Genomic DNA, 18,649 nt, shown 5'->3' with positions numbered 1-18,649 from the left:
TGACCCATGCAAGACTATGAAAGTGCATGTTAAACCCAACAGCACTCTAAAAATAAGTGTTTTCTACTTATGATTTTTGTCTGTTTATTCATCTTTTAAAAAACAGTTGTTGTGCTGACCAAGGTCATTATAGTTAACTAAAACTAACTAAATATATAAAACTAAGATTAACTAAAACTAAATAAAAACTAAGCTTTTACAAATAAAACGAAAACTAACTGAAACTGTATTGTGACAAAATCTCCTCAGTTTTAGTCTTTGACACTAGCACACTGACATAAACACTTAAGCCTGGAGAGAGTAAAATCTCCTGATTTGAGTGAAGACAACTTCACACAGTGGAAATTTTAGGTTTTGAGTTGTATACAGACATTGGAATTGAATAATTACAGTAAAAAGGGAAGAAACCTTTTGGGTCTTGCCCCTTGCAGGTATCCGACACTGCCGAAAAAACTAAAACCCTCAAACTTAGAAAAACTAAACTAAAACAAAGCATTTTCACAGAAGAAAAACCAAACTAAACTAAAAGCAGTAAAAACTAATTAAAACTAAACTTAAGTTTAATGTTTTAATGTTGTGACTGCTTTTGTGTATTTGGGAATTGTATGTTTTTTAAAAGCCTAGCTAGGGACGGGCATTGCAAATTATCTCAGGCTACAAATGCTGTAGTGTGTGGCAACGGTTTACTTACTTCATATTTGTCCCTATACAAATAAACATTAAATAAATAAATAAATAAAACAATAGGTACAAATTAAATAAAAATTAAACTAATGAGAAATCCAAAACTATTAGAACCTTGGTGCTGACTCCTCTCCACACCTCCCTAGCAGCACCCTCCCACACACAAACACACCGCCATCCCGCTTCGTCTCTCCAGGCACCAAGTCTGAAAGGAAGTGACCTCTCTGCCCTTCCTGTGAGATCCTCTCTGTTCAAAGAGTTCCAGGCTGCCACTCTCCCTCACACACACTCTCACGCACACAATGAGCAGTTCCTCAAGTTGTATTTATTTATTTTTCCTCTCCCCCTTAGTTATCTGTGAGAGATAAAGTCTGTCTCTTTCTCTCTCTCTTTCTCTCTCTCTCTAAGGGGTCGGTCTGGGGGGACTTCAAACAGCGAAACACAGGCCAGGTCTGCCCCAGACTGGGGGAGCAGGAAAGGGGACATTTATCACCGTAACACATGCTGACATTATCAACACGCGCCATGTAGTCTTTCCCACTCTACCTTAATCTCTCCCTCATTCCCTTCACTCTTTCTCTGCATCCTCAGGTCCTCAGGCCTCATTGTCAGGCTTTACTTTATTTATAGGATCACAGAGCTCTCTAAACAGGCCTCATAGCTTTCAATGTAGCTTTGGAGAAGACAATTAACCTTTGCATCCTCCTTTATCTATTTTATGTGGTGGTACCTTTCTTTAGCCTTGTGATTGTTGACACTCTTAAGTGAAATTGTATGATTAGCAGAACAGTTTTTATTAGGCCTGTCAAAATATTATGAATTTTATTGCAATTTAGCTCAGAGTTTCTGTAGTTAATCCATTTTATCAGACCCTTTTATCACGTTTTAAAATGGCACTATTTTATATTTAAAACAGTGTTTGTCACTGTCTCCAACTAAGATTACTGACTTCCTGGTTGTATTCAGACCTGCTTTTTAAGGTAAATTCAAGATTATGACATAATTTTAACCACTGAAAAAGGAACTAGTTATGGATTGAAAAGGAAATAGAGGAACAGTTGATAGATAAGTGTTTGATTACACGAGGTACAGACGAGTTTTGACTTGTCCACTGAGCTGTCTGTGAGTTTTTTGCAGTGAAATGAGACATGAAGGAGCAGTAATGGGCTTATTTTACATCACTGTGGCTGCAAGGAGACACTGCAGTGGCTTTACTAAAGTGTGCTGAAAGGAATAATTAAGCATGCCATGAATGGGAATTAAAAAAAATAATGCTCTATTTATGAGCCTTATTTAATGCAATTAACTCATGGAATCAACTCTATTTTAATCATTGCATAAAAGCAAGGGGAAAAGATGGCTTTAAAATATGGCACAAAAATATAAGTAAATCAGAAGTAAATTTTATGTTTTTTGTGGTTTAACACAGCAAGCTCTCATTCCCAGGCCTTGTTTAGTATTTGTAAGCTGTTTGACAATTTTTACTAACTTGGATTTTTGCTGTCATTTTTGTCATCTTTTTAAACCCTTGCAGTCTTTGCTAATTTTTTGCCTCAGTTTAAAATTAGCTATATTTGAAAAATGGCTAAAGAAGTCAAACTAATTAACATTTAAGTACCAAGTGACTTGAACCTTTTTTCCTCTTTGTCTTGTGTTTCAGCAGTTAGGCAGTAAGCAGTTGGCCTTCCAGCAGCAGCTGATCCAGATGCAGCAGCTCCAGCAGCAGCACATCCTTAACCTACAGAGACAAGGCCTGGTCCCCCTGCAGCCCACCGCCACCATGCAGTCTCTGCAGCAAGGTACGCACCAACGCATGCTATTCGTACATTCATAGACACCATCCTAACAGTACACCAGTCACTCTGGTAGACACATCCTAACAAACACATGCACACACATATACAGGCATGGACCAAGAGCTGCATGTGAAGCCTGTTAAGTTAATCAGCCTATAAAAGATAAAAGGAAACCTGATTGGTAGTTTTGTGGAAGGTACTCATTTGGATAATAGGTAAAATATGCCACTAAGCCCCCCTGCTTTGACGTGTGTGTGTATGCATGCATGTGTGTGTTCTTGAGATGATCCAGATACAACATCATCACTTTGCTGCTGCTGTGCCCGCTGTATTTTTTCGTTCCTATATGTAACCCCTCCTACAGTGCCTTCATTTTGTCAGCACGGTTCTAAAACGATAAAAGTTGACTGTTTACTGGCCCGCCCTTGGTGAACATGTGTGTATAGGGGCGTGTTTTCCTTCTGTACTCTTTAACTCGCACTTACACACACCACACACATACAGAGTGCTTTAGAGGCTCTAAAGTGGCTGTAACATTGCTAAAGCGCTGACTGCGTTGACCAAACAGAGCAGTTTCCTTCCTTCTGTCCATCTGATCTCTCCCTTTCTCTTATCCACAGTCACATGCAGTCACAAAATCTACCACACAAAACAACACAAATTTCTATTTTCACTTTGTAATCTGACATAAAAACAAAGTTTAAGTCAACCAAATCCTTTAAGATCCTGGAAAACTTAATTTTTAATAAGCTTAAAATGCCACCAAAGAGTTAGGCAGAGATTTAGGTGAGGTTTGTGCTTGTGTTTGTTTAAGTGCCTCAGGGATGGGCGTTTGTGTGCTTGTGTATGTCCAACAAGGACAAGTGGAATTTCTAGTTTTCAGACAGTGAGAAGAAAGATACAAATCAAATCCTGATAAAAGACAAAGGTCGCACCTTCCAAAAAAAGGAGCTAATTTTTCATATGGATACAAACTTTTAGCTTTAGCATCTCCTTTTTCTCTCCCTCTGTATCAGAGTGGAATTTCCCTGCAGTGTGAAAGAGCCGCTCCATTGTGACGGCTCAGCCAGGCGTGAGCAAGAGCATTCCTCTGACCAGCCATGCCACACAAACACACAAGCATAAACACCCGCACCTCCACACAACTGCACACACTAATGCCCCGCCTCAAAGGGCAGTTGTGTCCGGTTAGTAGTTTGGTTGGTGGGTGGGGGCCGACATGAGGGTCCAGCTTTAGCTTTTGTTTGAGCCTCATGACTGCATAACCTCCTAAATTCATAGCAGAGAAATTAAGACTAAGCATAAAGAGTTGCAGGGTTAACTGTTCTAGTTAGTTCCTCACTCTCATCAATCACACTTATAAGATTTGGGGTTTTTCTGTTAAAAAAAACACCCTCAAGTTTTCAGAAAAAATTTAATTATGGCAGTCATTGAATCATACATGGCTAAAGTCTTAACACTGTAAAATTGAAGTTGTAATATTACAGGACAAAAGTGTGGTTTTATGTGAAAAAGTAGAAAAATTGCAAGAATAAATTCACAATTTTCTGAGAATAAAAACTTAATATAAGAATATGGTTGTAATTTTATTTAATACAAGTTTCAAAGTTATCATAGTGTTGTAATTTGATGCTGAGAAAGTTTTTCAATTTCAGCACTGATGGCTTAGTACTAAGACAATAAAGATGTGAGGTTAGGTAGTTGTTTGCATGTATGTCAATATGAAGATGAATATCAGAAGTTCAGGAAGCCATCTGCCCCAAGATGAGAAAGGTAGAGCATTTTGTTAAGTTGGGACTGAATATAACTTTCTCGAATCTTTAAAGGTAAATCTTTGGGCACATCGGCGTCAAAGAATCGGTCTTAAGAATCTGGACTCTGATAAGACTGCAAAAAGCTGAGTCTGTGTTGAAGAAGATAACAGTCTGAGGCCTTTCCTTATATCACAACTTTGTTTGACTAATATTATGACTTTACTCTCAAGATTTTGCAACATTATCTATTAATGAATTTATTCAAGACTATACAATGTCCTTATAACTCTATCATAAAACCCCTTCATTTGATTTTTTAAATTTTGCAGACACTGAAATGTGAAATCAATCCAGCCACAGTGGCCAGATGTTTGTGTGAGTGTGTTTAAAATGTTTAGAAACTATTTGCTCCCAAAAACACTCTTGTCCTCTCAAACACTTTTCATCTGTCAACAATAACTGGAGAAAGTTTTTGGAACAGCCTGTGTTTATTTTCACCCAAATGCACACAATATCAGGACATTTTTTGTTTACAAATCTGTTCTGCCCTTGGCTTCTTACAACTTTCTTTTTTTTTTTTTTTTTTTGCTAATCGCACATAAGAAAACATCATTTTTACCAGGATTCTGAATCTTTTCATTTCTTTAAAGTAGCAACTTCTTCCTCTGTTTTACTATAAACGTTTTTTATGAGCCAGGCAGATAAGTCCAAATGGGGGAACACCAGATCTATCAATCCCTGAAATGTTTCACACTTTCACTCTGCGGTGTGTCCGCAGACTGGTCTGGTTTACACGTATAATAAACACACGCACGCACAGAAAGCTACGCTCACACCACCTCATTCTTCCAGAGTGAGAACTTTTGTTTTGGCGGGGCTGCAGAAGAATGCAGACAAAGCAGACATAATATTTGGATTGCTGCGAGCTCTATGTGTGCGTGTATTAATGTGCAGATGTGTGCGGCTGCATGCGAGTGTGCCTGTGCACATGCTTGGTGAGATCCATTGGAGAAGGCTGTGGCATTTTAGGCATTGCTTTAGCTGTGAAATCGGAGCAGAAGTAACAAAGCTGCAACTTGAAAGGACTGAAAGTTTGCACCCACTCAGTTTGGATAAACAGGAATGATTGGAGCGGTGGGGATGATGGACAATGGCAGTTGCCAGGAAGGATAAGATGTTAGTTAAGCTTTAGTAGATATCTGTAAAATGCTAAATCAATGAAAAAAAACTGAACTGTTTAATGTGACCTGTTTCACACCATGAATCTTTCACAGAAAACTGCAATCATTGCATTTATGTTTTCTGTCAATGTTAACATGATACAGCTTTCTGTGATGTCAGATTATTTGCATTTGTCTGGTTGTGTCATATTTTACATACTGTTTTTGTTTTTTATTAGCCATATTTTTTTGTAGTTTTCTTTAATTTATCCTAAGTTAACTCACTCTACTACAATAATACTTGATCAAATGTGAAATCAATCAATCAATTACATTTACTGCTTAATTAATTGAGTCTGTTATTTCTCTTCAGCGATGTGTCCGTCAGACCTCCAACAGCTGTGGAAGGAGGTGTCAGGGGTCCCAAGCAGTGAGGAGGCCCTCAAACAGGCCGAGGGCCTGGACTTGAGCACCAACAGCTCCAACTCTACCTCAGCCTTCCCCAAAGCTGCCAGTGCTCACATCCCACTGCACAGCCTGGCAAACGGACAGAGCCACACCCCAAAGAGAGACAGGTACAGTGACATACTGTATGTCCGTGACTTTTAGTTATCCACATTTAGGTGGTGAGTGTGTCCACTATGTGACCTGTAGTCCCTCTATTACTCACACACTATCGCTACATTATCTTCAGGCTTTTTAACTTTTAGCTGTTCTTCCATAACTACTCACGTAAACATGGGTACAAAACATGCACTTGCAGCATATCACACATCACTAGGGTGTAAACGTCTCTCAGCTCATTTGATAGGAGGTGTGTTGGGTTCAGTATGTTCTGTCGGTATGCTGTGAACCACATGCCAGTATAGTATAGAAAAGAGGAGAGGATACAAGGGAAAGGATGGAGGATGCAGGTTATGTGGTAGAACAAGGCTTTAGTTTTTGGTCGAAATCTCTTGCTGAGATACATTTCTGTGTTACTGTGCTGACGAATCCGAGATGCATGTGGGGAGTATTTGCTCTACACGTTTTGGGGCTTTGTTGTTGTCCCATGGCTGTTGTGCCATGGCCGCTCATGGGCTTGTCTCCATCTTTAAGAGCCCGACTGTTTGAGTGGATATCCTCCTTCACCAAGGCAGACAGCGGAGAGGACCATGTCCCCCTTTACTCCAAAGGCAGTCAACCCCCCAGCAGCCAGTGAGTAGCACATACACACTCAAACATACACATGTGAAGGAGCAAGAGAAAGATAGCTTGGATGTTGGTCTGCAGATTCCTTTATCACTGATTCCCTGCTTGATCCAGCCTTATTACTGGATGTCACACTCTCATATGTAAGCCACAGTGCTACTGTGTCCCGGCAGAGTTGTCTTTGGCGTTAGTGTTAGTACGTTAGCCTGCTACGCTAATGCATGGCTGATGTGGAGGAGAATGTGGTTGCCAGCAGTTTGTCATGTCTGCTGTCTGAGCTGCTTCTGAGTTGACTCAACCACAGCCAACTTGCACACATACACACGCCATACACACGTGCAGACACGCACACGCTCCAGCCTCAGCCAGCACATATGATCAGGAAGAGGAGAGAAAGCAAGGCCGGAGAGAGAGAGAGATGTTTCCATCTGTGAGACAAATGGTTTTTGTTAGACAACCTTCTGATGTTGATTTGGGAGAATCCCCATCCCGGCACACACATGCACACATTCACAGTCATGTAAATATATTTGGAGACAGCAGTCGCAGGCGACGGTCCAGGTCTAAACCACATCTGCTACTGGACCTGCCACACACACATACATACACACATGCACAAACACAGTTATTTCACCCTGGGCCCAAACCAGACCTGGCCCAGATTTTCATCACCACACACACACAAATACACAACCATGCACACTAATAAATATGAACAAAAACCCACACAGAAAAACACGTGCATGCACAAACACACAAGCTCACCACAAAAGAACAACCAGCACATGACGGCAGCCGCCGCCAATCAGTCATGGCTGGTTGGTCCTTTGCCGACTCCGTGTCAACTCCTGAAACGTAAGAACACACACCAACACTTACACACACATGCATGCACAACGCATACAGCAAGGACAGAGAGACAGGTCATGGACTCGGAAAATGAGCCTCTGAGGTTGCTGGAAGGATTCCCTTATTTGCCTGGCTTCTGTAACTGACCCCACTCTGCTCTATCCTCCTCTCTTTGCACTTGGCTTCTTGAACTGAACAAACTAATGACTGCTAACCAGACTCAGATGGCTGTAGTGATGCTTCTGCTGCTGCATTTAGTTTTCTGTGAGTGTTTGAGTGTGAGAGCATGGCTTATTAAATCCCTGCCTCTTATTCTGGAAAAGTAACTGCTTTTATTTGCTGTATTTTTTAAGTATGTAACAACACTTTTACAGTCTTTCTTTTGTGTGTTTTTCCTTCCCACAGTCACGAGGAGCACGCCGGCTCCCATCCTCTCTATGGCCATGGAGAGTGCAAGTGGCCTGGCTGTGAAGCACTGTGTGAGGACATGGGACAGTTCATCAAGTAAGTTAACAACCAGTCAAAAATATGATGTAGGATGTGCTGGGTTTCCAGATGGAAAAAACACACCACATACACTAACTGAGTTTTAGGAGGATTGCTTATGACAACATTTACCTGCAGTTTTTGTATTTCATACTGCAGACAATGTGGCAGAGATTTTGTTTTGACCAGGACCCCTGATGAGTGTCTGTTTTCCATTTACACAACTTTCAGTGGCTGATGGGTGTGTTTATATTTTCCTTGAAGAAAGAGACATCTGCCTTTATTTTTTTAAACATCACACATAGGGATGGAGATCAAAATCTGGGACCATAAAGACCCGGTTCTGTATTTTCAAAAACCCACAAATCTGTAATATTTCAGCTTATCAATATTGCTATTGAGTCTGATAGGCTCTTTACATGACGTCATTTTATGATATCACAGATGTAAAAACATGCATCAGTTCTTGCTGGGGGGCACAAGCTCAAAACACATCAGCATTGTACATGTACCTTAAACGCTGTGCTGGGCATAGCAGGCATCATATCACTGGCCCTAGCTGCCACAGGACAATTTTCTACTTCATCTACTCAGATCAGTGCTGAAAATGTTCCCAAACTTTGTAGCAAGTCCCATTGATTAAGAATAGTAATCTACTGTTGGAGTCTATGGTGGAATTGGAAGAATTAAAGTTGATCAGTGGACTTTGTGAGCTGAAAGACAGTTACATGCGATGCATCCAAAAAAGAATTGATTGATTCTCAAATAGATTTTGACAGAATCTTAAACAAATACAGTTCAGTCAGGACCACTTTGTCAAGAAACACGATTTGTGGTTCCAAATATTTTCCTCTATTAGCAGTTATTAATTTGCACTGATTACTGTTATTTATATTTGGTGGTGTGGCTGTCCTGTGCTCCCCCTGCCCTTCCACCAGCTTACATGTAAAGAATAAAGCAGGAAGTCAAACAGCACATGCTCGTGCCTTTCCTGTACCTAAGAGGAAAGCTTGAGGCAGGGAGAGATGCAGAAAAAGCCCAGAGCAGAGCAGGCATCAATGACAACAGAATGAAATTAAGTCAGAAGTAGGGTTGGGCAATTAATCACAGATTACAAATCGCAGAAGTTGCAGTGTTTCTTTAACTTGAAATGTGTCAAAATGCCAGTTTGATAAACTCATTTTTTGCAGCAGCAGAGATTTTATCCACATTATGGAAACATTCTAGTGTGATTGTTTTAATAGTTTACAAGAATCCTCCTTTTTGCATTTTATGTATGTTTTTCTTTATCAAAACAAGTGACATAAAAATGATAATGCCCTTCAATAAAGCAATTGATGACAAATTTGCAAACGAGCAAAATAACTGCAACTAGATATTTTTTTTAATCATTCAGCCCTAGTTCATTCCATCTAATACTGATGACTAGCATTAGTTCACGAAGTCATACCTCCAGCCACGATCAGCTGATAGCCAGTTGATACCAGTTATTAATGATACTATGGATTCATTGCCTCTGAAATAATTTCATTGTTTTCAATATACATTGTCATAAATGTATTTGCTTGCCCAACCCAGAGAGCTTCTTCTGAGCAGAGCCCTCTCCGCCAAATAAAACTGTATATCTATTTTGCATTAAAATTGTTTGATTTATGATGAGTGTTCCTGAATGCACGTAGGTTATTACACAGAATGATTTATTGCTTGAATTCATTGAAAAATATATAAGATGAAGAACCTAATAATAATCTCATATTCAAACGCAATCGCAATATTGGGGGAGAAACTGGCAATTCGGTTATATTTGCACATCGTTCAGCCCTAGTCAGAAACAGAATAAAGGAGGAGCTGGGGAAGTAGATGGTTGTAAAAGTGGCTTGGCATAATGGCATAGCCAGGCTAGAGCAGTTTAGATATAGCAGCATGAGTGTGATTAGCCAATAGCGTGCTTAGGGCAAATCAGCTGGGTGTCAGCTGATGAGGACTTGCGTGAGATCAGCTGATCTCATTTATTTTCCTCATTTAAGGAATGTGTATTTCAGGGATATAAAAAAAAGATAAAAGAGATTCAAGCTTAACTTTTTAAATGTATAACTTAAGCTCCTTTAAGTGTATATTACTTCTGTTGTAAATGTATTGTCATCATTTTGTCTTCCTTCCAAACAATAGAAAAGTATCAATAGTGGTATTGATAAGGACTCAGATGATGAGAAGTAGCTATAGGGTATCAATATCAATAAAAACGATCTCCATTTCTAATCGTACATGGTGTTTAGCAAAATCTTCCCAGTGTTACCAGCATAGTTATGTGCAAAATATCTGTCACACCCTTCACTCTCTTCAAACCATCTATTACTGAGAAATACATTTCTTGCAGATTCAATAAGACAGAGTACAGTGATACTACAGTTCATTTTAAATGTAATGTGTCAGTCATGTACTGTATTACCTCAGAAATCTGTTACAGCAGCTTACATCACATTTGCCCAGAGGCACTTGCATGCACACATGCACAAACCCACAGGTGCAGGCTTCAACTCAACATGTGTGAAAATGTTCTCAGAACTCTGTGTGCTCCTCTTTACAACTTTCCTCTCTTTTATCAACTGTGCATGTGACTTGAAAATTGTACTTTTTTTGCCTTCAAGGCTACCCATAACCTCACCCTCTGTACCTTTCTGACCTCCTGCACTCTAAGGTCCTCTTCCTCTATCCACCTCACTGTCCTACCAGCTCACTTGGCTACCATGGCATCTAGAGCCTTTGGCCACTCTGCTCTCTCCCACCCATCATCTGTAACATAAACTCTCTCCGTTTTCAAATCCTGACTCAAAAAAATCCATCATTTCAAACTTGCATATTTGGTCTGACTGATTTCTGTCTGCCAGCCTACACACTGTTTAATTCAGTGTTTATCTCATTGCTAACTTATGTATTTTTGTTGATTTATTCATATAACTTAACCTTGTAAGGCCTATAAAGAATATGCATTCTTGTTTTTATGATTATACATTATTTATAGGGATGTTCCAATACCGTTGTTTCCTTCCCGATATGATTTCGATAGCAAGGTGTTGGTTATCGGCTGTCAGGAGTTCTAGTCCAATACCAGTGTGAACTTTCTGGACAGACTGTGCAGACTAGCAAATTATTTTAGACCTATGTTTGATTCTGAACATGGCTCAACAAATAGAATTATAATGCACAGCATCTCTTTGACCCTGAAGTTGTTTTTCTGCTGATTATTGAGTTTTACTCCTAGTTATTAAAATAACAGTAATACAGGAGGTTGCATCACAGGCTTTCTCTATCTCTCTCTATTATGCTCAATCTGGATGGCATGACCTGATTACGGAACAGCCTGCAACTGGCTGACAGACATTCCCAAAAGGTAGCATTCCAGCTAGTGGTAATAAATGATTGTATGTTGATTAAAATGGATAAAAGTACATTCAATATCAGGTTTACTGGTGTGGATTCAATCATTAAAGTCCACAAAAGTCACACGAGCATCAACAGCGCCAATGGGAAGGCACAACAGCTAGCTTCAACAGGAAAACAAGTAAGAGGCAAGGATTTATTTTCCAGAAATTATATTAAACTTTTTAAAAACTGTGTCACTTTTTGTCATGTACACAGTCACCATTCTTTGCTGCTGCAGTGGGTCGTTGTTCTTCACTGCAAATAGCAAATAGAGTCTTAACGGAGGTCAAGAGGGCATAAAATGGACAAGTTTCTCTGAGGGCGCCCTCTGCTGGGTCGAATGGCAAACTACTTTAGACTGCATGATGCACTGATAGAGGGTGTATTTTGACTTCGAATGTCTCATTTCAGTTCGAATATGAACTTTTACCCTTAGGTTCAAATGAATGTTCGAATTTGGAATAAAAAGTGACAGCCGTACTCTAAAAACGGTAGCTCATGCATGCAGTGCTTTCCGGCAGCGAAGATGAATTGATTTCCAGTTTATAACGCTAACATTTAGCCTGGCTAAACATGCAAAATAAAAAGCTAAACAAAAGGGTATTGGATCGCTGCGTAAACTTGTGTACCCGCCAATACCAAAACCTGCATTTTAAGCAGTATCGGATGTATCGGTTTCGGAATCAAAACAACCCTGATTATTTATATAATATGCATTCTTCTTATTTATTTATTTATTTACATCTTGCTTGAATACAGACAAACATACAATTTCTTCTCTTCACTTCTGCTAGTGTTTATGTTTTCTCTAAAGGGCCATGCAGATTAAATTGTTGTTTTAGTAGATTTTAAATTGGTTCATCCACATGCATGTCTTCTTGTTGAAAAAGAGTCTCACTCACTCATTCCCACTCTGAATCTATCACAATGTTTGCTGGTTTTGGAGTCATTCGGGTGTGCTGTTGCAGTCGCTTGGCCTTGACATTTTGCCACCTCCTCCTCCTTTACTCACAGACACACACTTTAACAAACACACACCCACAGACACATTGAAGTGGACTTCCCCATCGGCACTATGGCTGCTAACGAAGGCTTCACAAGCCTCTAATGAAGCCCTAAACAAACTCACACTCTCATTATCTATGTGGAACTCTTAGCTGTTTGAACAGCGGGGATATTAATAAGCCCGGGTGATGAAATATACACACACACAATATAATAATAAAAAAATGTGTGTGGTGATTGTGATGGCATCGGACAGTCAGATCAAAGCGCGCAGGCAGGCTGGGAAAGTTTGGAGAGGAAAGCTGTTGTTTGGTGTCTCATTTCACGTAGCCCCGGGGCAGATGGAAGGAGAGGGAGAGAGATAGAGTGAAAGAGTGTTTGTGTGTAAGAGAGGGAGGCAGATGAAAAAAAATAAAGGCAGTGACAGACATCGCTGTCAGTCCGAGAGTGCGTTAGCTTCCAGCTAGCCTTAGTCATCGCCCCAGGAGGGGAAAAGGGTAGCACAGAAGAACAGAGGAGGGAGACACTCCACTATTTCAGGCCTTTCTTCTCCTCTATGCCCACCTCCCCTTCTTCCCTCCCTCTCCCTCCATCTTCTGGTATAATACTCTGGCTGTGGTCGAAGGAACTGGTTGTAATGTGGGTTAAAGCCTTGTCTGCCAGCACTCTGAGGAGTAAACAGAGCCTCATTGTCGGGACACATCCTGAAAAAAATCCTGCTACTGTTTATGGCCTGACTTTAGAGAGAGGGGAGGGTTTTTTGGGGGTAGGGGGGCAGATTTGGTTGGAATGAGTGTGAATCATTGGCATTTTGGGAGTAGTTGCGGGGGAAGATGAGAGTGGACAGAAGTGGGAGAGAGGAAGAGCGAGAGTGAGCTTAAGAGAGAGTGAAAAAAAGAGAGAGGGGTGAGATCATGTTTTTGTTATTATTATCGTGCACTTGTGTTGAGCCGTCTATCTGCCTGGATTAGCCATGCCATGACATCATTGTTTTTGTTTCATTTCTAGTCTTGGCCTGATGTTGCCTAACTTTGTGCTTTCTGCTAAAGACACACACATAAATAGTCACTCAGTACATGCTCACACAGATCAACTTGTGTAACATCCATACATGTGGCTTTCACAAGATTACTTAGATTATAACTTAACGCCACAGGATAATGGAAAACTCTCTGATCTACAGTCACACAAGCTCACAGTGGGACATGCATGAGGACACACATGTACTGTATATAAACACAAACCAGGCAACCTGTGAATAACCTTGGAGCTGACATAGCCAAGAGAAAGAGATGGAGGAAGGGAGACAGGGAGGGGTGGGCTGGGAAAGATCAGAAGGTCCTGGGTCCTCCCACATTGGAGGAAACAAACACACACACACAAGCACACGCACATGTGCACAAGTGTTAATAAGATGAGTAGAGTTTAGCTCACAGAAAGTCTTCATAAGATAAGGCTTTGTGCGATAAGACATGAGCTCATATCCAGGTGGTTGTCTTGGATCACGGCTCAGCAAGCACCAGTGAAGTATACACACACAAAAACACAGCTGCTGCGTCCTTCAGCAGACAAAATAAACTCCCAAGATTAGGATTTATTTTTACAGCACTCATACAGCTCATAACTCAGCTTAAATAAAAGAGAAAGAGCAGAGTTTTGTTACTTCATCATGCAGTTTCTGTGAGTTGATTAAATGATGATTGTGTTGACTCTGTGTAACTTAGAAACCATCGTCAGACTTATTTTTCAAACTTTCCCCAAAAATGATTAAATGTTGATCCTTTTGCATTTCTTATAAATTCTAGGCACTTGAACAATGAGCACGCCCTAGATGACCGCAGCACTGCGCAGTGCCGAGTCCAGATGCAGGTGGTTCAGCAGCTGGAGATACAGGTGAGTCAAACACACAGACACATAAACACACACTTAAGCCCATTTCAGCTGGGCGCAAAAGACGCCTATTGTGGTTGCAACACAGCATGATTTTCATTTCGGTTTACTGTTAAGAAGTCAAGGCTTTCAGACTGCCTGCATGAGTGCCATGTCTCTCATTCACAGAGAATCTAGAGAAGAGAGGGCTCGCCTATTTTTCTGCAAGCTGTGCACATCTCTTTTCCAAAAGACAGACAAATTATTAATGGCCATATTTACCATGTTTAAGCTCCAAGGAAAAATGGTTGGGAAACACTGCATTACAAAATCTAACTGTTTCCACACCAGTAGAATAGGTCACAGGCAATAGAAACGCGGTATGAGCAAACTCCTGGTTTGTGCTTTTCAAAGTAAAAGCCCAATTTAGCATTCCTCTGGAGAAGTTCCCCTCATTTGTATAGAATTCTTATATTTTGAATTTCCCCCAGCCCAGTTTGGCTTTTAATGAACTGAGTCACTTTTAGGGAGATTAATTGAGGAAGAAAGACAAGGCAGGGACAGCAGGGAGACGCAGCCAACACGCAGCACATACAGGCCTTGTAGGAAAGCCATGACAGTACATCCCAGAGCAGACTCGCGGCAGATGCACACAGCCAAACATGCAGCCAGTCTGAAAGTGGCAATTGTTTTCATCTTCTCGCAAACAAAGTAGCAACGACTGTCTGAGCCAGTCAATGGCAGTAAGTTGTCTGAAGCAGGGCAGAGTTTATGGAGAGCAGTGGAGCTTGTAATTTAAAAGGAGCAGTCGGCAGGGAAGCTGCCATCGCTGCTCCAATTATAAAGCTGCTTTGGTCACCAGCAAAGAGAGAGCGAGTGCTGAGAGGGGAGGAGAGAAAGAGAGAGAGACAAGAGCTAGAATACACAGGAGCAGGCTGCCTCTCTTGTTCTCAAAGTGGTTCATGCACGCAATGCTCTTGAAACATCTCAATGCACCAGCAAAAAGCAGAATGCCAACATGAGAGTAGAAGAGAAACACTGCTCTCAAATAGTGCAGAAGGAAAGTTACGCACAAAGTGAGAACACAAGGGGAGCCTCTTCACAGACACCTCAGCATTGTTTCTAAATCTGAATCCTCTGTTTACGTGGCTGCATGTGTGTGTTTGTGTGCGTGTCCAGTGCTAGGGTTAGCATTGTGTTTGGTTGTAGTAAACAGCATTTAGCCAAGCCCCTGAAGCCGCCACCAGTGAACACAAAGTGACAGAGAGGCAGCTGGTGTCACATCACATCAGGGCGGCTGTCTCTCTATCTTCTTGACATGTCACTTCATCCCTCAGCAGGCCACAGCACACACACACAAACACACAGAAACAGCAGCACAGTTGCTGTGTTTAAATGTCTCATATTTACATGTGGCTGCCGTGTTAGAGTATGTTAATGGTGGTATCAGTCTTACTGTAGATCTGTTGTTACTCCAGGCTGCATGTTTGTGCGCCAGCACTCCTGCACAAACACACAGAAAGGATGCAGCGTTTCCACAGGCTGTAACAGCACACATTAAACGGCGGTTAACAATGTCAAACGGGGACGAGTGTGTCTGCAGGCGAGTGTGAGAGTGAGAGTGGCTCTGGGTGCTGAGGTGGCTGACTCTCATTTTCATCTCTGTGCCCCAGGTGTAATTGTAATTGTAATTCTGTGTCAATACCACATTATATCAATCTAAGGGTTATGAAATGAGGCAAAGTGTTTTATTTTTTTCATGCTGATATCCATCCTTGTGTGTTTAACAGCTGGCAAAAGAAAGTGAGCGACTTCAGGCCATGATGGCCCACCTGCACATGCGCCCCTCAGAGCCAAAGCCTTTTAACCAACCTGTGAGTACACACTAGAACTCTTAACCTACAAATCACAACCTTCTACTCTGACTTTTAAACTTTTTTCTTTCCATATTCATCCAGATGCTTGTATAAATTTATCAGTATCTCTGTCCATAACGCGTCTTGGGATATCAGCATCCTCCACTTACTGTCTTGCTTGGTATCTACGCCCCCTATTGACCAGTGAGGGTTAATGTGTTTTTTCTAAATCAAGGTTACTTACTTTTAGTGTTTTTATATGTTTTCTTGTTTCATTTCTCTTTCCCTCTATTTTAAAGTCATCATGTGCATTGCATTTGGTATCCAAGAAATTTATGACTCAATGATATTTTTAATTCCCAGAGGAAACTTTGAAGTTCCAGCTTTTGACACATCCAAACTGTGTCCAGGTTGAATTTAGCAAACTCCATTTCCTCTGCTTGTCTGAGAGGGAACACAAGAATGAAGTCTTTTGCTAAATTTTTCAGTGTGTGCTGACAGAAGCCAAAGAAATTTGATGTGATGTGTGTGTGCATGTGTCTGTGAGTGTGTGTCCACACTGGCTGGTGCAGTTGTTATTAGGTATCTAATGAATATTTCATTATTCAGATTGACGAGGAGTCTTATTAAAATATGAAGATGTTGAAATTAATTGTCAATTAGAGGCAGAGTGTCTTAATTTGAGGGGATATAAATGGGTGCAGCCGAGTGTCTGCTAGTGTGTTTGTGTGTGTGGATGATGTGTTGATCGCAGGGGGATCAGCTGCTATTAACATCTAATGGGAAATCAGGAAGAGGCGTGTTCTGTCACCGCTGGAGACAGGCCTCGGGGTCAGGGATTGGAGGAGGAGGGGCAGGGGAGGGGCCTCAGGAATGGAAACAAAGCTTGGCCTCAATTAACAGGGTTCGACTGTTGCCGTGGTGATGTGGCAGGGTTGCGGCGTTAATGAAGTACCTGTTAAACAGCCCCACCCCGTCCAGTCAGCTTGAAATGATACAGAGAGGGCCGGGCAAAGAGTAGGTGATTCACATATATGGACACCACACACACACAGAGAAACACATAAAGTGGTTTTAATTAGTCCTAAACTAGCAGCCCTACAACGGCTGTCCCAGAGAGACTGGGAGTACTGGTTCTGTGTGTTTGTGTGTTTTTTTTCCTCATCTGTGTGTGTAAGGCTCTGCCTAATTGGGCCGTATTGGTCCGTGAAGACTCTGCTACCACAGAGTGCATGTGTGTGTTCCCTCCTGACAAACACGCTGTCGTGTGGTTTTGTATTTGTAAGTGCAGGGTTAATTGCAGCCAGCTCTGTGTGTGTAAATATATGTTCAGTGAGTGCGAGTATGTGTGGTTCAGTGTAAGAATGCAGGTTGCACATGGTAAATTTTAGCACTTCTCTATATAGAGTTTAAGTAGAGAATAAGATATTTCTGACTATGTAAACTTTAATTGATCACAGCTCAAAAGTTTGATCAAAGAAATAATTACTCAGTTGATACACAAAACTATTAAACAATAGTATTTTCATGATAGACAATGATAAAAGTCATGATGATTATTAAAAACTGTAAAACATGCATCCTACACTTGTATTGGATAAATATTTCAGCTTCAATCTTAAGAGAAGTTGTTTTGTCCTGATGTCCCAGTTTTGCTTCTTTGCTCTGTGAATTTCAGTTATCGTTCTCTGTTATGTGGAGCAGTTCACTTTATATTAAACTTAACTTTGTACACATTCTTACACAAGTAGATGACAAAGTTTATTTAGAAACCCTCTCCTGTAGGAGATCTGCTCTAAACAGGACACACCAGTGTTGTCTCTTAAGCTGATATCACCTGACCCTGATCCTTTCCTGTGTAGATGATGCTTCTCTGTAAACAGCAGCAGCACTCAGCAGATGGTGAAGCTCTAAAGTAAACATGAGGGGACCATTAGTCATAAAAGAACTCAGGACTATATCCTTGCATTATGTCCGGTCTCTTTTGCTATAGAAATAGAGATTCTGTTTAGATTATAATAGTTTATTAATAAAAGTTCAGAGAATGTTAAAACTTACCTGGTACTCTACTGAACAATGGAACCTCCTATCTACCTATAAAAGAATTGATTAGCCTCATTTTTTACCATCTGTCTCTCTTTAGCTGAACCTGGCTTCCAGTGGCTCTCTGCTAAAGCGGGACACTGATGCCTACCCAGAGGGTCTTCCTCATCCCCCCACCTCGGCTGCTGCCCCCATCACCCCTCTGCGCCAGGGACCTTCAGTCATCAGCTCCTCTAGCCTGCACACACACTCCCACTCCCACACGCACAGTGTTGGGCCCATACGTAGGCGCAACTCTGACAAGTACTGCACCCCCATCGCTTCAGGTAACACACTCTCACTCACCTGCCTTTGAATGGTCCCTTGATTATATATTATCTACATAATAATTGCGAATAGACCAGGATGATTCTTCAATGACTTCGTTGGGGGTTTTTTCTCCTAGTTTCCATGTAGTCTTCTAAACAAACTCCTCTGTAAGAGAAAAAGAACTTATTTGATACAGATATTATTTCCATTCATAGTTTAATAGC

At 41.0% G+C, this 18,649-nt stretch overlaps 1 protein-coding gene across 2 annotated transcripts in view; it reads left to right on the top strand.

Annotated features, from left to right (window-relative positions):
• Nucleotides 1-18,649, top strand: part of foxp4 (forkhead box P4) — a 114,004-nt gene that overhangs the window by 80,728 nt on the left and 14,627 nt on the right. Inside the window, exons 6-12 of one of the 2 annotated variants that reach the window (XM_041782601.1) lie at nucleotides 2,348-2,483; nucleotides 5,768-5,969; nucleotides 6,493-6,591; nucleotides 7,840-7,938; nucleotides 14,154-14,241; nucleotides 16,008-16,091; nucleotides 18,217-18,442. In XM_041782601.1, the coding sequence (XP_041638535.1) occupies nucleotides 2,348-2,483; nucleotides 5,768-5,969; nucleotides 6,493-6,591; nucleotides 7,840-7,938; nucleotides 14,154-14,241; nucleotides 16,008-16,091; nucleotides 18,217-18,442 (934 nt within the window). Of the gene's footprint in view, nucleotides 1-2,344; nucleotides 2,484-5,767; nucleotides 5,970-6,492; nucleotides 6,592-7,839; nucleotides 7,939-14,153; nucleotides 14,242-16,007; nucleotides 16,092-18,216; nucleotides 18,443-18,649 lie in introns of both variants that reach the window. The other variant, XM_041782600.1, reaches the window with a different exon arrangement.

Source organism: Cheilinus undulatus, linkage group 3 (assembly GCF_018320785.1).
Source record: "Cheilinus undulatus linkage group 3, ASM1832078v1, whole genome shotgun sequence".
Taxonomy (NCBI): domain Eukaryota; kingdom Metazoa; phylum Chordata; class Actinopteri; order Labriformes; family Labridae; genus Cheilinus; species Cheilinus undulatus.
This window is presented reverse-complemented; position numbering and strand designations above follow the sequence as displayed.